This window comes from Cynocephalus volans, chromosome 11 (genome assembly GCF_027409185.1).
Source record: "Cynocephalus volans isolate mCynVol1 chromosome 11, mCynVol1.pri, whole genome shotgun sequence".
Lineage (NCBI taxonomy): Eukaryota > Metazoa > Chordata > Mammalia > Dermoptera > Cynocephalidae > Cynocephalus > Cynocephalus volans.
The window spans coordinates 115,980,697-116,000,694 of NC_084470.1; the positions used below are offsets into that span (position 1 = coordinate 115,980,697).

The following is a 19,998-nucleotide window of genomic DNA, read 5'->3' on the forward strand; positions in this document are numbered from 1 at the left end:
GGATTCATACTGCCAAGAACACCTTTACCAGTTACTTATTCTCTCTGTGCCTTAGTTTTCTCATTTGTAAAATGAGGAGAATAATACCTACCTAATAAGGTTGATAAGAAGGATTGAGATAATTTGTATAAAACAGGATACTATCTAGTACTTAGGATAGTAAGCACTCATTTTTGGCTATTGCTTGTTTACCATTATTCTTACTATAACTTTGCTATATATTTTATGTTGTTTTAAGAAAATTTACACAGAGGGATTACTCTGTAATGTTTTTGTTCAGAATAAGCATCTTGAGCCCTTTGTAATCCCTTCCCTTCACAGTTATTTTCCCTATTTGTTGTTGAGTCATATATTTTAGTTTTTAATCTCCAGTGCCAAATACAGTACATAGCACATAATACTCTAGGGAATTTAATTTGAAATGTATGTGTGATAGATAGGTTTTGTTAACCTCTTGATAAACTATTTCCCTGCAGCTGTATTCTGTACAGGTGGAAGAGATGGCAACATTATGGTCTGGGACACCAGGTGCAACAAAAAAGGTAGTCTAGTTTTGTTTTAATTTTGACAGATATGGTATGACCCTATACTTATTTTGAACGAAAGTGTTAGTAATTTCATCTGATTACCGCCAGAGGGCACAGGTGTTCATCATTCCCCATTTCTGCTCACAATTCCAATTCTCAGGATCTTCGTGATTGGTCCAAGTATTATACTTACATGTTTACCTCATATTGTCTTCTGAATTTTAATTCCATTTATCTAAATTATTGATGGGATTAAAATTATTAATACATAGGCTCACTGGTAAATGTTATCTTTTATTTTAGTTTAATTTTTTAATTTTAAATAATTAGATTAAATTAAATATAAGCTCATGCTGCCCCACAATTCCATTAAGCAGAAAGTGATGATCATATCCCTGTTTATTATTAATTTATTTATTAAAAAAAAATTTTAAATAGACTTTATTTTGTAGAGCAGTTTTAAGTTAACAGCAAAATTGAGTAGAAAGTACAGAGAGTTCCCATATACCTCCCTGCCCCCCCCCAACCTTCCCCCCATCAACATCCTGCACCCGAGTGGTACGTTTGTTATAACCTATACTGACACATCTTTATCACCCAGAGTTTACATAGGGCTCACTCTTGGTCTTGTACATTTTATGGATATTGACAAATGTATAATTACATGTATTTGCCATTGTAGTATCATACAGAATAGTTTTACCACCCTAAAAATCCTCTATGCTTTGCTTATTCATCCCTTACTCCCCACTAACCCCTGGCAACTACTGATTGTTTTACTGTCTCCATGGTTTTGCCTTTTCCAGAATGTCATGTAGTTGGATTCATACAGTATGTAGACTTTTCACATTGGCTCCTTTCACTTCATAATATGAATTTAAGTTTCCTCTGTGTCTTTTTATGGCTTTGTCAAGCTCTTTTCCTTTTATCACTGAATAATATGAGTATTCCATTGTCCGGAGGTATCACAGTTTATTTATCCATTCACCTGCTGAAGGACATCTTGGTTGCTTCCAAGTTTTGGCAGTTATAAATAAAGCTGCTATATACATCTTTGTGCTTACTTCCTTTTTTATACATTAATATCTTACCACAGGAGATATAGTGCAGCTGGCTCTGCTAGTTTCTAATTTCACTAATCTGACCAAAAATTACTTAAGTTTGAGGTCTTACGTATAAATATTACATTCAGCATGAAGTCAGAGTTCTGAAGCCTAAATCATTTTCCTTGGAATATCTTTCAGATGGGTTTTATAGGCAAGTGAATCAAATCAGTGGAGCTCACAATACTTCAGACAAGCAGACCCCTTCAAAACCCAAGAAGAAACAGAACTCAAAAGGACTTGCTCCTTCTGTGGTAAGGTTTTATAGGTGTATACATGTGTGTAGCTACTAAGTAGGATAAAATTTCATTTTAGGGAATTAGTTTGGCATAAAATGGGAGCTGTGGATTATATGAATGAGAATCTTCATTTTCTTTTGATATCAATGGTTTATTGCTTATTCAGTACCTACAGTAGTGGTTCTCAAACTCTGGTGTGCATCATAGTTACCTGGAGAACATGTTAAAAATTCAGCTTCCTGAGCCTCATCCCTAGCAAACTCCATACATACACATGCTTACAGTGTAAGGTGATTCATTAGGAAAAGGGCAGGTAGAGTAGTTTGAAGAAGCATATTAAGTACTATGACAGTTTTCTATGGGAAGGGAATCCCTGTTTTTTTATAATACGAACTACAGAAAGATGTGTTTTTGGTATTTTTTTAAACATTTGGCAAAATATTAAATATATTGAGAAACACTTGGGTACAACATAGTACCACTCTAGTAACTTATTGTCAAAGCTCAAACAAGGCCCATAATCTTTTTTCTTAAAAAAAAAAATTGCCATCGATCTCACTTTCATTTTTTTATTTTCTAATATTCCTGGTTTGTAGGATCTAACTTAATATTTTGGGGGAAGTGTGATTGCTAAAACATTAGGACTTAAAACTGCATACCATGAGAGGACACAGGCGTGAACAGAAACAGACAGTTGTCTGGGGAGGCCAGATGAAGTTAAAATGAATAGTATTTCAGACATTTAATCAGGTTCTGAGCTAAGAGAACTTTTTAGGCAATAGCAATTAGGAAATAAAACTGCGTTGAGCTCCTTTAACTTTTTCAGAGCGTGTAATAATCTTTAATCCATAATTCTTTAGATATCCATATATTATAATTTGGGTAGACAGCAACATTTTATAGATGAAATTGGCACAGAAAAGTTAAATGAGTTTCCTAAGGATACACAGCTTAGTAATGCTGATTGTAAGTAGACCCAGTAGGCTCAGATAAGTGAAATCTTCTAGTTACTTGTTTGTTTCTTGAGTACAAGTCAAAGTGTTAACATTATATGCTATAACTTAATGATGTTTAGGTCTTTTCCTTGGTAAAATTACTTTTTGGTCAGCATAGGCATCTGATTAGGATTATTGGAAAGGGAAGATTCAGTTTAATTCAGAGTTTGGGGGGAAAAGTCATTTTTAGCACCTTCTTTTGATGGTGGAGACTGTAATACCCAAGGTACAATTTCCTTCTTTTCTTTTTCTTTCTTGGGCTATTAGGATTTCCAGCAGAGTGTTACTGTGGTCCTCTTTCAGGATGAAAATATATTAGTCTCAGCAGGAGCTGTGGATGGGTAAGAGTCTTTATTTCTTGATTCTTTTGATGAGGTCCTCTTTCATGAACTGTGATGGGGAAGTCACCTTGTCCCATTATATTGAAAGTGCTTTTAACTTTCGACATAGTATCCCAGCTGAGAAGAAGAACTACAGATCACACTGCAAAAATATCTAGTTAAGACTCTTGTCCAAATAATTTAATGAGATAATACGTGTATCCCACTTAGCAACCTGTCTAGCACATAGGAACAGTGTTGGCTGCTGCTGCTGCTATTACAGAGGAGAAGTTGGATGAGCAGCTTGCTTGCCTTATGCAGTATGAGGGTACTTCAAAAAGTTTGTGGAAAGGGCCAGCCCATGGCTCACTTGGGAGAGCGTGGTGCTGACAGTGCCAAGTCAAGGGTTGAGATCCCCTTACCGGTCATCTTTAAGGAAAAAAAAAAAAAGGTTTGTGGAAAAATAGAATTAAAAGATATTATGAGCTCCAGGCTCCATGTAGTCAGCTCTGGGAGGCCTGCGTCCCTCCACAGCAGCCTCTGTAGCCCTGTGAACTGCACATATGGGGAGCTCTACAGGGAGGACCCAGGACATGGGAAACTGTGAAATGTGAGTTTTATCTAATATCTGCAGCACCAGAGAGTTCCTAAAGCAGCAAATTGAAGAAACACTGTGCCTACTTGGGATGATGAGTTATCAGCTTGAAGTGAGTAAAAGCTTGTAAGAAACTGCTGCAATCACAGCTGAAACCTGAGGCTGAGAGTCAAGGCATGAGAAATGTCTGGTACAGTCCACCTCTTGCAGCACTCAGATCTGCTTGTGTACTACACGAAGTACAATCTGTCACTGAGCTTGCAGGGTGATAGTCAGCGATGATCTTGATAAAAGTCTCCTCCATCAAGGTTAATGGAAAAAGCTAAAGTCTCCACTGCTGGAACTGGTATGCTGGTATGTTGGGTCTCCTGGTACGAGTGTCAGCTCATACCAATAGCCCTCAAAAATACTTTCCCTTATGTCCAGTTACTCTGGTACAAGTCCCTTTAGGGAAGGATTAGGGGAGTGATGACATTGCAAGTATATGAGATCTTCAAAAAGTTGATGGGACTTCCATTCAAGATGGCAGAATAGACAGTGCCCAGCATCACTCTCTCCCACAAATCAACCAATTTACAACTATAAAAAAGCAATGACAGCCAAGCTGGGGCTGCTGGAATTCAGGGGAAGAGGAGGAAAGACCTACAGAGTGTATGAAGGTGGGAGAAGCCACAATGAAAGAAAGAAAAAACCACTCCGACTGTTTCGAATCCCGGCCACTTCCAGCCTGGAGCTGCTGAGTACATGGAGCAGGAGCTGGCAAAAGCTGCAGCTGTGCCCTTCAGATGAAGTTGCTTGGAGGTGGCAGGGGAGAAGAGGGCCTTGATGGCCCCCAGGACAGCAAGATCACTAATAGGGTTCCCATGGACCCACACAGGAGCAAGGAGCCACAACTGAAAAAAAGGAGCCACTCAGAGGCCAGTGAGTCATCACATGGGACCATAGCACGGCCCATCCCATGGGAAGTGTTTGCAGCATGGGCGGTGGGGGAGACGGGCCCACTGGTAGAACACCAGGGCACAGCAAGGACAGCTAATCTGCCCCCCAGTCAGCATAGGACCACTCAGAGGAGACTAGTCAGGAATATAGAATTGCATGGGGTACAGTTTGATGAAAAGACTCAGGCCCAGACCAGAGTTTCTACACAATCCAGGTGCACCAGATCTCTTGAGAGCCCAAAGTACCTATAAAGTCAACCATTAAAACCTGAACTGCACAAAAAAACCTTCCCTAGGGAATCAACAGCAAAGCAGCAATTTAGTTCAACCACACAGCTCAAGTACTGGTCCCCACAGGAAGTTCCCTCATTTTAGAAGTAAGCCAAGGACAAAAAATTAGTTTCAGCACAGAGTTTAAGTGTTGGGAGCAGCAAATAATCCAACACAGAACTGAAAGAAAAAACAAAGTCCCCCAACCAGAGACAAAGTTTGATATTAACTAGTAAAGATCTCATTTCACCAAAGAGCATCTATAACACTTAGAAGGACTGGAAGTCCAATGGGCTACCAAGCCAGAAAGAGTGGAGGGCTGGGGCCTCAGACATGCACACCGACGTCAGCAACCAGTCCTGAGGGAGGGCCCTTGGGCCTCGGCCACACCCCCTGACACACAACCACTCCAGCAATGACCACTGAACTGCTGCAGGAAGAGCCCTGGGCTCTTCTGAGTCCGGGCAGTGTGGGGAGGCCAAGGGTCTCAGCCACACCATGCCCCCGCCACACCTGCATCCAGCCCAGCAACGACCTCCAAGCTTCAGCAAGAAGGGCCCCGGGTTTCCAAGCTTGGGTGGTCGGGGGGCGAGGGCTTTTGCCACACTCCCCTGACAACTGCACCCAGCTCAGCAATGACCAAGCCACCACTGGAATCCCCCCAGTCTCCCCTGTGGGAATGAGGGGGGTGCCACAGGCCTCAATCCCACCCCTCCTTGTTCTTTCTTCCATCACATTTCCTTCCCTTTTCTCCTGTCCCCCTCCCTCCCAACTGCTCTGCAGCAACATCATAGAATGTAAAAAAAATATTAATAAAAAAACTATGAAGTTTTCCATGAACTTTTTGAGGTACCTTTGGATAATTTAGTCACTGATTTTTTTTTTTTGGTGGCTGGCCAGTAAGGGAACCTGTGACCTTGGTGTTACCAGCATTATGCTCTAACCAAATGAGCTAACTGGCCAGCCACTGGGCATGAAATTGGCATTTCTGGGAGTAATCTAACTGGATTGATAGTAAGGCCTAATGACTTTCACATACCTTCCACCCATGATTGGTCTGAGTTTTTGGCTTCCAAATAAGTCTGTGAGCTTGTTGATTGGTTGCTTTATAGAATATAAATTCTTTGCATATAGGGACTCTATTTTTAAGCACCCTTCTTTGCATCCCTCCCTTCAAAAATTTTAATTTAAAAAGATGATGGCTTGCTAAACTAGGATTTTCGTTGTGCCCTCTGGGCATTAAAACCTTATGTGGACCAAATCCTCAGGCAGGAATGAAGGATTATCTAAAGGTTATTAGTTATGCTTGTTAATGGCTGTGAAAGCTTGCTCTGTTCATTTCCAAGTATACTGCCATTTTATACCAAGCTTGTGTTTTCAAGTTGCCTGCAAACTAGAAATAGAGGATTAAGACAAGTATCTTAATAGATGAAATGAAAAAACACTTTTCTCTATTTCCCAGGAAAATTTGTTTAGACTAGATTTCTTAAGGAGTTATGTATAACCATAGAGACAGAGCTTTCCACTTATGATGTCAAAAGATATATGTAGATATTAAAGGCTTAGGAAGTGTTTTTTCTGAAAACAATGGAACAATGACTATCAGCGCTCAACCTTCATCTTCCTTTTCCGCTCCCTTGGAGTAAACTCCAATAACCCATCCCTGGGTCATATCACATCTGTTTCCGTTCTGCCAGTATTGTAAGTCTGACGTTGAAGACAGCAGTATGAGATAGTTTAATTTATTTCCCAGTGAGATATCCTTACTGTGCCTCATTAATGTGGCAAAAGAGTTAGATTAAAAGTGATTTCACGTTCAAAGTAATTGAAGTTTAGGTTTTGGGAGAAGGTTTTTCTACAAAATAACTATTTGCCTTGGTTTCTAGGATAATCAAAGTATGGGATTTGCGCAAAAATTACACTGCTTATCGACAAGAACCCATAGCATCCAAGTCTTTCCTGTACCCAGGTAGCAGCACACGAAAACTAGGTAAGCCATTTCATAGACTATAGAACTTATTGGGGAGATGTGAATTTTTGTTAAAACCTTTTTTTTTAAATATCAGACTAATTTTCAGCAACATAGACTTGGGAAACTCTCATGTGGTTGTATCTTTTTGAAGTTCAAAAGATAAAAAATAAGAATATTTTTGATTTTTATATATTTTGAGGACAAAGAATTCTGATGATTATTCTTGTGGTATGATTTTTGCCTCAACATTTTAGCTTTAGGTCTACTCACCATCATCAGGACATGCTTACTAAAGTTTCCTTTTTCCAGGATACTCAAGTCTGGTTTTGGATTCTACTGGATCTACTTTATTTGCCAATTGCACAGATGACAATATCTACATGTTCAATATGACTGGATTAAAGACTTCTCCAGGTAAGATATTAGTCATTCAAATTCTTTTACCAGGAAACTAATATGGGCTTTTTTGTTAATGATAACTTAATGTTTTTCTCCTAAATAAAGTTTATTAAGCCATATGAGGACTTTGGTACCTTAGATTAGTTCTAGTGGTGTTTTCATAGTATACTTTCCTTGTGATGATTTTCATAAGTAAATAATCCTATTCTTTATTGTGACTTTATTTTAATAGTGAGTTCTAAAATTGTGCCCCTTGGCCTATATTTAGAATTATCTCAATTTTTGATTTAATAAGCTGTGGGGTAGAGAAAGCTGTTCTGCTCAGCTTTTGTCATCCTTGGGGTCTATTAAAATTAGGGGGCTGAATATTTTTCAGACCCCCTAAAATATTTCCATCCTCCCTTAGCCTTCTCCTTAATGTTGGACAGAGACCATTTTATCTGTTGAGGTGTTTTCTCACTCATTTTTCCCTTAAGAATGTAAAAACAGAATCTGATACTTTAAAAACTAATAAATAAATTATATTTTTAAAAAGAAACCCAAGTTTCTCAAGCATGCATTAAGAGAGTTATTTGGGTTACATTATTTTTAGGAACATTATCAATTACTTAAGCAAGGAACATATTAGTAGCCTGCTTTCTCAAATATAGCTCTATCAAAAACACTGAATTTTGAATTCCATAACCAGTCCCAGAGCTACCCAGTTTCCACTAAAGTAAGATGTGCTGATAAAGAAATCTCAAAATACGAAGGAGAGGAAGGGTCTTTGAAAAGTTCATGGAAAGATTTGTATAATCTGTTTATTCCATTTTTCCATGAACTTGTTGAAGTACCCTTGTGGTATAAAACCTAGCTCATTTTAGCTGGGATCTTATAAAAGTTTCCAAAGATTGTCCCAGGCAATCTTATTAGAACTTTGATATCTGTGGCAACATCACATTTGGCATTCCAATGCCTTGTATTAGGTCTCATGTTTTCTAAAGCGAGAGCAAGAGTATTTGGAAAAGAGAAGAGGTTTATAACTTCTGCTGTTTTTCTTAGTAGAATCAGAATTTGGAAAACTGCTTGATTTAGTTAGTCATATAAAGAGACTTCAAAGTCTTTCCCCAAAAGACAGAGTCCAGTTCTGATTATATTACTAGATGAGCAAGAAGTCTTTTGATATAATTGTTGCTATAGTATGCACAAAAGAGGCATTGAGTTTAGTTTGTCCCTCTGCCATCAAACACTTTGCTGATAACTTAGTAACCTTTTTCTGTACTCCTAAAATGATGTGATTTACTCTCATAGATAGATAGTACATTGATTGATTGCTTGAATGATTTGTTCCTTAGAAACTGAATGACAGCCAAGTGTGTATGTGTGTAACATCTGGTAATTACTAGTCTTTTTCAAAACTTCAGAAAGGTTCCTGTACTCAGTACTTCATCTCCCATACTTTTTATTCACATTATTATATTATGCAAAGTAATATTCATAAGGTTGACTCTGAAGTACTTTAAGAGCTCAGATCATCAAAGACAGACTAAATTGAGCTAATTAACACCAGTATATGTTTTAGAAGGATTTTTAGCAAGTTTTGGAAAACTTACAATGTATTTCATACCAGCCTTTCTTAAACCAGCAGAGGGCAATAAATACTTACAGGTATAATGAGAAATTCTGTCTATAGATTTCCATTAATAGTTTAGAGTTAAGGAAGATGAACAATTACAGTTTTAGAGCAGTGTTCAGAATAAAGGAATCTGTTTATTTTGTGGGGATTTATTTATCATAGCAGGTTTATAATATGTGTACTTGAATTGATTCATATCCAGCTTCACTTTCACAGTAAAAGTGTCTAATATGGGGAGTGTTTGATACATAGGTTTTTTCTTTAGAAGCTATAAATACAAAGTTATTTTCCAGTTTCATTCTTGAAAAAGGAATTTCTGGAAGCACTTATGGAACGCTTTTAAGTCCCTTACTAATACTTTTCTCCCTCTGTTAAAAGTTGGAGTGTGATTATTTTTTTCCTGCCTAAATGTATCCTTAAATTCTCCAATAACTGAGATTTATTCTTCTTCGCAGTGTTCTGATGACAGAGGCTTCAGGTTTTGGCCTGAAGATAGGAGAACCTGTCGACAGCACATTGTGCTAGATTAGGTTACTTCCTCTTTGCTATGGAGAGTAAGAAGTCTAAACCTGAAAGCTAAAGCTAACCTAACGTCTTGCAAATGAGCATATAGTTTACCCCACTAGCTACTTCCATCATTCAGCATATCTAAAGTACTGATTAAAAATATTCCCACATCCCAGATAAGATATCAGTAAGTCTTAGCCAGAATCTGAATAATTCATTTCACTGATTTTTACCTATTCATGGGACAAGTGTTTGAGGATCTGCTCTGTTCAAAACACTGTAAGGTCTAGTGAGGAAAGAATAAGACATGAAATTTATCCTCAGGCTTTGAAGTCTAAGGGGAAGTAATACCAATGTATTATGCAATTTAAAAAGCCCTATCCTGAGGTGGAGAAAGGGTCTAATGAAGGCATTTTACTACAAGATTGGACATTGCCTGCACTCTTTTCTTTTGAGAATATTTTTCGCCATATTTTTCTCACTTGGTATGGCCAACACCTGAGAAGCTATGGCCATAAAAGTGTCATGTAATCTGTGACAGAGTAAGATTTTGATTATATTAAGAGCAAAGAAGCAATCTTTACTAAATATCTGATGTAGTAAAAGTTAATATTTGGCTGACACCCTACCAAGTATTTAGGCTGAGTTCATGAGATTGGATCTAACATAAAGCCTCTTTCTAGGATTCCCTTTTATTGAGCAAATAAAGCTTGACCATCTGTTTCAACAATCAATACAGTGATAAAACTTGATAGAATATGTATGTTGTCTGCTTTCATCTGAACACTGGAAATAATAAGAAACAAGTAATTTGTTTTTTTCCTCTGGCAGTGGCTATCTTCAATGGACACCAGAACTCTACCTTTTATGTAAAATCCAGTCTTAGTCCAGATGACCAGTTTTTAGTCAGCGGCTCAAGTGATGAAGCAGCGTACATCTGGAAAGTAAGTTGCCAAACTTCCCCCACAAATGTGAACTGAAATATTCTTGCAACTATTTCTTCTGTCCAATATGAGGTAAGTTTAATGAAAAAAATATTAACTTTTACTACATCAGATATTAGTAAAGGTTGCTTCTTAGCTCTTAATATAATCAAAAGCTTGCTCTGTCACAGAATATATGACACTTTTATGGCCATAGCTTGTCAGAAATTGACAATCTGTATCCTCTGTTGCACAGGTTATCAGGAAATTGAGAGGTCAGAATGGTGGTAAGAATCTTAACTACTTTGTCCTCCTTTCTGGAAAACATGATGTACTGCCTTTCTGCCCTGTGTGTTTTACTCTCGTTCACAATATCGTATCTTGATCCCTAGGATCCTGCGCTCTAGTCACCCATAAAGTTTTGTGCAAAACAGTCACTCAGAAATATTTGTATCATAATTGTATTCTTTATTCTCTCTTCTTACAAGTAGCCAATCTTCAGGCTACTAAAATACATAGATGTAGTTGTTTTATCATTCTTTAAATGTATTTAATAGCATTTAATTTTTTTTATCTTACAGATTTCCCATTGCTATCTGTTAAGCAATTTTATAATCTTTTTAAATAACAGTAAGTCTAAAGTGACTACTGTGAGCTAAGAAATTTAAAGCTATTCAATTGAAATGTTTGTTACACCACAATTAGCACTTGGTGACTACCAAAAAATGTCTCTAGAGAATAATTAATTACGAAAATGTTCTGAGAATTTAGAGAAAGAAAATGATTAAGGTATTGTTTACCTAGGGCTAAAAATTTGTTGTCTGCTAGATTTCCCTGAAATTTCATACATGTCTTTGACATTGGTGAATTGAATAATCAAAGGTCACATATTTTGTTTAGATTCATAATGTCTAAAACTTCATGGGTCCATAGTTTCAAATCCCCTCTCAAGAGAAAGTTATATCATTCTTAGTCCTGCCAACCTGTAAGAAGTCATATCATTAATATTGTCTTAGGGCAGTGGTGCAGCCTGTTCAGTATGAAGTGTAATTCTTCAGCTTAATTTCATCCAGTCCTGGGGGAGGTATGAAAAAGTGATTTCTGTGTACCTAGAGTTGCAAAAATGCAACACTACCTTATTCAAAAGTTTTAGTAATGATATCCTAAAAGATCACAAGATGGAGATATTGTTCTACTCAAGGTGTTTTATGTTGGTCCTGCCTCTTTCCCCATACACATTTCTTTTATTTGTTGTATTTTTAAATGAAAATTTGTTTTTGTTTCAAGTATAAAGTACATACTTGAGACCTCATCTTGTGATAAGAGTTTTTACTTACCTTCCTCTCTGTAAAATTCTTCTTACTTGCGCTTTAAACTTTAATAATGAGTATCAATAGCATAATGCTTCTGTCTTATATTTTAAATTCTGAACATCAAATTTGGTCTTATCTTCTTATTTTGCTTTCTTTTTGCTTTCCCTTTTTCCTTCTCTCACTGTCTTCCCTACACTCCTTTCTCCACTTTGGCTCCTAACTTAAGTAAAGGATTTTATCCCTACCATAAGTCTGCATCTTTTTAAGTTTCTTTCTTCTTAAAAAAAAAAAAAAAAACTTAAATTTTAGGCACACCAGAAAGCGTAATAAAAGATTATGCAAAAAATACTTATGTACTGATTATTTTAAAATCATTTTTGATCAGTTTTTCATTGCTATACGTATACATAACTATGTTTATAATTATATGTTGTGTGTGTGTAGTTTTCTATATACATATATGTTTATACTCTGCATATAGTTTTCTTGCAAATTCTTAAAGTTCTTCTAGCACTCTTTAGTACAAAGGCCTTTTTAAAATTTTGTTTCGAGGAATGAAGATTGAAGGGATACATTCTCCTTTTAAATACACACACTAAAGATACTTGGCTATTCTTTGTAACCCATTTTCAGTCATCCAGACAGTGGCCACTACATACATGGATGACCCTTTCTGAATTCCTAGGCTGGATCACATGTCAGTGCTGAATGACGTGGTTCTGACGTGATGTTCTGCGTGTCCACACGTAACTCAGTGTACAGGCTCTGATACTTGAGATCCTGGCAAACTTGCTGCTTCTAAGATTGAAAATGCCTAGTGAGGTGGCTCAGTTTCTCTTTTCTGCGATAAAGGAGGGTGGAGGGGTAGTTTAAAAGAGATTTCATGCAAGCTGAGTATCCAAGCTGTTAGGTTGTCTTATAACTCTGCTGTGTTTTCAAAAGGTGTGAATTTAAATGAACTTAAATGACTGTTGGAATTTTTTTCTATGCTAAAAAGCTAATAGGTACAACAAAACAGAGTGAAAGAAGGGAGTTTTATATCTTAAGATAGAAGAAAATGGCCTTTTAAGATTTTCACTACTGCCCAGCAACAGGGAGATGTAATATATTTAAACTCAGATACTAAGGCCCGAGACTTAAAAATAAAAAGATTTAATATCATACTTTTTCTTTTTAATTCCTACCCATTGTCCCACCCCCACCCCTACTGCTACCCCTTCTTCCTTGGTTTGTTTCTGATATGGTCACTAAATAGTATTGAAGTGGTTATAAATAAACTGATTTGGCATAGTCATTCTACTGCTGACTGGCGAAACATTGAGCCTGACACTTTAGGAAGTGTAAATGATCCCATGGCAGAAGTAAAGATTAGATTTGGTTTCCAACTAGGCAGAGTAAGGAGATTTTGTAAGGAAAAGTGCTGATCTTTTTTGCATGTTTAACTACATAAAATGCTTTATGAGGTCTGTAGGTTAAAGCCATTTACTTCTACAGGTACCTTTAATTTTGGGATTTCTTATACCTTGAATTAAAGACTTTATTCTACAAAACATAAAATATATAAGAGAGAACAGTTTTCTTTGTTTGACCATTCCCAAGATGCATAGATGTAAATGTTTCTTGGACTTAATAGTCTCCTTCCTACTTAAAAGGAAGGCTTTTAAAAAACAAAATCATGTAATTATGGTAATGTTTTTATAATGAAGTGACAATAAATAAAAATGTATTTGAATGAAAATGAAAGATTTAAAAGCCACCTGAATTTTATTAGAGGAAACTAATGTTCTTTGAGGTAGTCACCAGGTACTATACCCCAGGATAGTCCTAATCAAAGCACTCATTACTAAAGTTAATAAAAACTTGTTAGATGTTAGTTTCTCATTTCAGCTCACAACATATTTCCCCTACTTTTTTTTATTGAGATAGAGTTTATATAACATAAAATTCACCATTTCAGTCATTTAAAAATGTACACTTATGGTTTTTAGTATAATCATAATGTTGTGTGACTACCTAATTCCTAAACATTCATCACACCAGAAAGGAGCCCTGTATCCTTTAACTATCACTCTTTATTCACCCTCACTCCAGTCCCCAACAACTGCCAGCCTACATTCATTCTGTCTCTATGGATTTGCCTATTCTGGACATTTCATATAAATGGAGTTCTACAATATGGGTCATTTTGTGTCTGACTTCTTTCACTTGGCATAATGTTATCAAGGTTCATCCATGTTGTGGCATGTATCAGTACTTCCTTCCTTTTACAGTTGTATAATATTCCATTGTATGGATAGAACACATTTTGTTTATCCATTCATCAGTTGATGGACATTTGAGTTGTTTCTACTTCTTGAATTTATGAATAAAGCTGCTATGAAATTTTGTATATAAGTTTTTGTTTGAACATATGTTTTCAATTCTCCCGAGGGTATATACTTAAGAGTAGAATTGCTGCGTTGTGTGATACTTAACTCTGTGTTTAACTTTTTGAGGAACCCCCACCACCACTTTTAATGCTATGTAAAGTGTCAGGCTTATGGTATTCATTTTTAAATGCTGACTTTTATTGTCATTATTGTTATGTCCTTATTATCAAATGGTAAAAAGTTTTTCCAATGGGTCTCTTTTTTTTTCTCTGAGATCCTGTAGATAAATGCAAAAATGTATATATATTCTATTGGTGAGTATTTGGTTTTTCTTGAAAATTGTTTTAATCCTTTGCATACATATTTAGGTTCTCTTAGGTATTATAATACAAAAACTGAGGAAGGGGCAGTGTCATGAAATAAAAAGCTAGTGGCAATAAGCAGGGTAAACCAATGGAGGAGAATAATGTGTTCCTACCAGGGATGCTCAAAAGGACATGAGGATTTCCTTTCCCTTTAACTTGTTGCTATGCTACCAGACATATTTGGGCCTTGGGTAGAGAAGAACTTAATGGACTGAGGCCATCCCAAATTGAGGAGGAAGGAGAATTTTTGTGACTACTAAAATAGAGAATATCTGAAAAGGCTTTTCAAAAATATATTACCTTGTGAAAGGATAAATTATTGTCTCTGTGGCATTGCAGAAGTAGGCAGTAAGTGAGATCCTTGAAGATAAAGAAAAAACTTCCTTTTCCATTAGACTTTAACTCGGTAAGGCAAATTAGATTCTTCTCTGTCTTCTTTTGCTTTTTGAATCGTTGCATATGTGCCATTTAACCCAAGAGAATAGTAATAATTGAGTTGGATAACCTTATGAATCAGTGTGTCAGATCTCTTAACTATAATCTGAGGAATCTATTAAGTTTAGTCATTCTCACAAATATTCTTTCCAGAGACACCTCCACTTTCTTCATACAAATGAGCCATGATTCAGAGCATCAGGAAAATGAAAAGAGAATAACTTCTCTCAGCCCCAGCCTCTTTGCTCTTTTCAAACCTATGTGCTAATAATAGTTATGTAAGTTTGTACTCCTTATTGTGCTGATTAATTCTTATGGCCCGTGAAAGGGATTGACTTCTCTTGAATGAATCAGTTGTACGATGCTGTCAAATGCATATCACTGGTGTTATCTAATGATGGGAAAATATGATTCTTTAGTCATGTGCAGTACAACACGTGACCCTTTTTTATGCATTAAAACATTAAAATGTGGTGAGACATTTAAATTCAAAATTTATTTAAGCCAATTAACTGAAATAAAATTTTGGAAGAAAAAATTTTTTTCTCAAAGGATACCAAAGTGCCATGTAAAATACAGCTTTTACCCCTTTAAAATGAAGGTTACCTAACTCAAAATGAGTATAATATACTTTGGATTTTGGTAAAAGTCTGAGAGTCTTCTTTTGGAAGGAAGATTATGTCCTCTTGTCCGAGGAGAGCTGGTAGCATGTTTCAGGTTCCTTTAGGATTCAGTTAATTTAGTGTTCCTGGAAATAGCTGACTAGAGAAGATATGAAAATGTCTAGGCTATGTAAAAACAGAACTAAGTTGTCCACTTAAAGTGCACTACCTAGCAACTAAACTTCATCTTTCCAGAAAATTTACCAGCTAAGGGGTGAGGGACAATGCCAATCTTGAAATTTAGCCAAAATATGTATAGCTAGGTAGTCCTGATTTGAAAAAAGAACTGTCTTGGTATCTAAGCTCATATTATTTATTTATTTTGGCTGTTTTCATTGTGTTTTCTCAGATCAGTGACAGAAATACTTCATTGCCCATTGGAACTCTTTTTTTCTGAAATAGAACAAGGCAGGCCTAGGGGCCTTTGGTAACAACCCTAAAGCTCTAAGGCACAGTTATGGAGATTCAAAGGCTCTATCTGGGAAACAACACTGCTCTGCTGACTTGTGTGTTTCTTTTCTATTGGACTAGGTCTCCACACCCTGGCATCCTCCTACTGTGCTCCTGGGTCATTCTCAAGAGGTCACTTCTGTGTGCTGGTGTCCATCCGACTTCACAAAGGTTTGTAAACAAATCTCTGGTTGGTTTAAAAAGTAAATCACAGGTTTATAGGTTTTCCCAAGGTTTGTTTGAGAGTGGTAGGGACTTTAGGGACTTTAATGTTTAAATAGGGATTTAAAAGATCTAGAGGTTGTCAGCATTACTCACACACATTCTGTTTTTCTCTCTCAGTAGAGAAACTGTATTACACACTAAGGAATAAGGGTCAATTTCTGGTTCCCTAGAGTTATTTCTTTGCTAAATATAGAATTGAGTTTTTAACTTAATTAAAACCTTTTAAAGAATCAAACGTGAGAAAATCTACAGTGAGAACTAGTCTTTTTCACTTTCTTATTATCAATGTGGTGTATGAAAAGTAACATCTTGACTGTTCTTCACAGTCCAATTTGGGTTTTCACATATGACTAACAAAATTGTTACTGTAAAGTCTTAATATGTTAGATTTTCTATGGCTAAACCACATAAGAAGTAGGTCTGAAATGTTTTAGACCCCCTGGAAAGAAGAAATATGCCCGCCTTTTAATTTTTTCTTACAGTGAATATACTACGTGATACTTAAACAAAAAAACCTAAAAGGTAGAAACATAAACTCCATGTTTATATAGAAATTTCTTATAATAGTCCAAATTCCACTCATTTTCCTAACCTCTGGTCTTTGGGTTATTCTGGGTTCTACAGGAAATCTCACTTCTGTGGAGGTCTCCCCTCTCACATACTGTGTGACGTTTTGAGATTTTGTTGCTTGTTATTCCCATCTGTTTTTTATCTTTCAGAAACTTCTCATGGTCTGGTGTATTGTAGCATCCCTGATAGTTTTCTAGTACTGCTGTGGAATTCTCTTTATTTTAATATTCCTGTTACCATTTTTGTGGCCAACTTCATGGAAGACTTTTTTCTTTTTTAATCATTACCTTAATCGCCCATAATTACACCCTAATGACATTTTTTTCCTCTGAGATTGCATGTAATTTCCAGTGAAATATCTGTGTATCTCGACCATCATATATTATTCTTATTTCCTGTGAGAAAAGACTCAAAGAAAATGGCAGGACTGTTTATTGTATTAATGTAGTGTCCACCTTTTTAAAAGTCTCTTTAAAATAATTTTGTCCCATGCTGAGAAATGGGGAGTTAGAATGTGGGTTTTTGTTGTTTTTAAAAGGTCTAACTTTTGGAATAGGAGAAACCTGGGTTTAAATTCTAGCTCTGCCATTTAATTGTGGTGACTTTGAGCAGATAACTTTATTCCCATTTTGGAGGTAAGATTATTTGAGTACAAGGCTTTTTATATTGTGAGAATTAAATATGGTGAAGAATGTAAATTACCATACATACAGTAGGTGCTCTGTAAATAGTAACTATTGTTAATAGACTATACAGTGACTGTGGGATTCCAAGCATTTCTCGTCGAGCAGTTAAAATATGTGTATCTTCTTTTGGCCTCCCAGTAAGGAAAGGAAAAAACTGTCAGTCCCTTGGGGGCCAAGACTTGAGAGAACGTGTATTCTTTTTTCCTCTCTCTTTAGTGACTGAAATAGAGAAATTATATAAACAAATGCTGGGGAACAGCTTTGGTACCAGTGGCCATTTGCCACAAGCTCTTCAAGCTGGACTTTCTCTGCCATAAAAGGCTTGGGACCAAGATCAGGAATGGTCAGATATTTTTAAAGGGGCAAAGGTTATTTTTAACTTATTTTGGCCTGGTGAACTTGTTGTTTTCCCAGATTGCTCCTTTACCTATCTGAAAAAGAACCTCAAAGGAATAGTTTTATTCTACTTGTCACAGCCTACTACTAAGTCTGATCTTGGAAATGATCCCGTTATTTTAGCAATAGGGCAGAACATGCAAATCCAGAAGGAAGTCATAGGAATTGAATGTTGGTGACATACACTGACTGATCATTGAACATAAAGAGTAAAAAAGGTATCTTAATTATATATTTTGTAGTTATATAGAAAGTGATAAAGTTATTGACTTGCCCAGTTTCTTGAGACAACAAAATAAAATGAGCCTGGTGTTACAGCAGAGCTTTAGGTTAGATAAAAAATGACTGGTAAGGAAATAATTATCATCAGAATGTATATAAACAAGAAACTAGAGAGACAGCTTTTTTGGAAATCTGGAATGATTCCTGAAAGCAAGGAATGGAAGTATATGATCTTCCAGATATTATTTTCTGTATCCTGTTATATCAGACAAAATAATTCTCCAGTCATGAACCCTTAAGACAGATCTATTTTTTACTTTGTTGTGAATCTTTGCTTGAAACTTCTTAACTCCCTTACTGATTCTCCTTAGATTGCTACCTGCTCTGATGACAATACACTAAAAATCTGGCGCTTGAATAGAGGCTTGGAGGAGAAACCAGGAGGAGATAAACTTTCAATAGTGGGTTGGGCCTCTCAGAAGAAAAAAGAGGCAAGAGCTGGTCTAGGTAAGGATATCTTGCATTTTCTAAGTTTTTTATGGTTTGACTGGTTTAGTCCTCCAGTACCTAGTGGTATGTTAGATTTGATCTTGTTTTGGTATGTTTTTTAAAAAAAGCACCATCTTCTTGGTATTCATTCTTTTTAATAAACATTTTCCAAGCAGTCTATGCTTATCATCTACACAAGGCACTACAATACAATGGTGGATTTATTCAACAAATATTTATTGAACACCTACCGTGCTGGACACTGTTCTTCATTGCTGGGGATTCAGCAATGAACAACAGAATAAAGAAATCCCAAAGGTATAAATAAAGCTTACATATTACTATGAGAGGTAATAAACAATATGAAAAAGTAAAATATTTACTATGTCGAATAACACTAAGTGCTTAGGAAAAATGGAAAACAGGGAAGGGAAAATATAGCAAGTATGCTGTTAAATTGTGTTAGGTGGCCTCAATGAAAGGATGACATTTGAATAAAGAAAGTGAAGTAGTGAGCCATGTGGATATTTTGGAGAAGAATATTCTAGGCTGACAAAATAGCAACTACAGAGACCCAGAAGCAGGAGTAGGCCTGGCATGTTTTCTCTTCCTTAAAGAGGCTAACTATAGCCCCTATGGCTGGAGCAGGCAAAGGAAAGGGAAGGGAAAAGTTGTAGAAAATGAAGTTCTTTAGGACTTTGCTGACAGACAAAAAGCCACCACAGGGTTTTGACTAGAGGATTATTATGATCTGACTTTTAACTTCATCATTCTTGCTCTGGTGTTGAGAATAAATTGTAAGTTGATCATGGTAAAAGCAGGAAGCTAATTTTAAAAGCCATTGAAATAATCCAGGAAGTGATGATGGTGACTGGGACCATCACCAGTGGTAGCGGAAGATATGATAATAGTGGTAGCAGAAGATATGATAAGTAGTCATCAAATTCTGGATATATTTACAAGGTAAAGCCAACAGAATATGCTGAAGGATCAGACGTGGGATTTAAGGGAGAGTTATCAAGGATAACTTCAGAGTTTTTGCTTGAGAAGTTGGAAGGATGGAGTTTCATTAAACTAAATAGGAATCATTGCAGGAGGAGTAGGTTTAGGAGGGAGCAGCTAGAATTCTGTTTGGATAGGTTGTTTAATATGATTATAAGACATCTATCTTTTCTTATTTTATTTTATCTTATTTTGTCAATATACAATGTGGTTGATTATTGTGGCCAATTACCGAAACCTTCCTCCCCCCTCCCTCTCCCCCCTCCCCCTCAACAATGTCCTTTCTGTATGCTTGTCATATCAACTTCAAGGAATTGTAGTTTTTATGTCTTCTCCCCCCCCCCCGGTGTGTGTGTGTGTGTGTGTGTGTGAATTTATTTATTTATTTTTAGCTCCCACCAATAAGTGAGA

At 36.4% G+C, this 19,998-nt stretch overlaps 1 protein-coding gene across 2 annotated transcripts in view; it reads left to right on the forward strand.

Moving 5' to 3' along the window:
• Nucleotides 1–19,998, forward strand: part of DTL (denticleless E3 ubiquitin protein ligase homolog) — a 47,710-nt gene that overhangs the window by 10,630 nt on the left and 17,082 nt on the right. For both annotated transcript variants that reach the window (XM_063115177.1, XM_063115178.1), the window contains 8 exons: nucleotides 477–542; nucleotides 1,772–1,884; nucleotides 3,132–3,205; nucleotides 6,874–6,977; nucleotides 7,269–7,373; nucleotides 10,312–10,424; nucleotides 16,079–16,168; nucleotides 18,468–18,603. In XM_063115177.1, coding sequence (XP_062971247.1) covers nucleotides 477–542; nucleotides 1,772–1,884; nucleotides 3,132–3,205; nucleotides 6,874–6,977; nucleotides 7,269–7,373; nucleotides 10,312–10,424; nucleotides 16,079–16,168; nucleotides 18,468–18,603 — 801 coding nt within the window. The remainder of the gene's footprint in view (nucleotides 1–476; nucleotides 543–1,771; nucleotides 1,885–3,131; nucleotides 3,206–6,873; nucleotides 6,978–7,268; nucleotides 7,374–10,311; nucleotides 10,425–16,078; nucleotides 16,169–18,467; nucleotides 18,604–19,998) is intronic.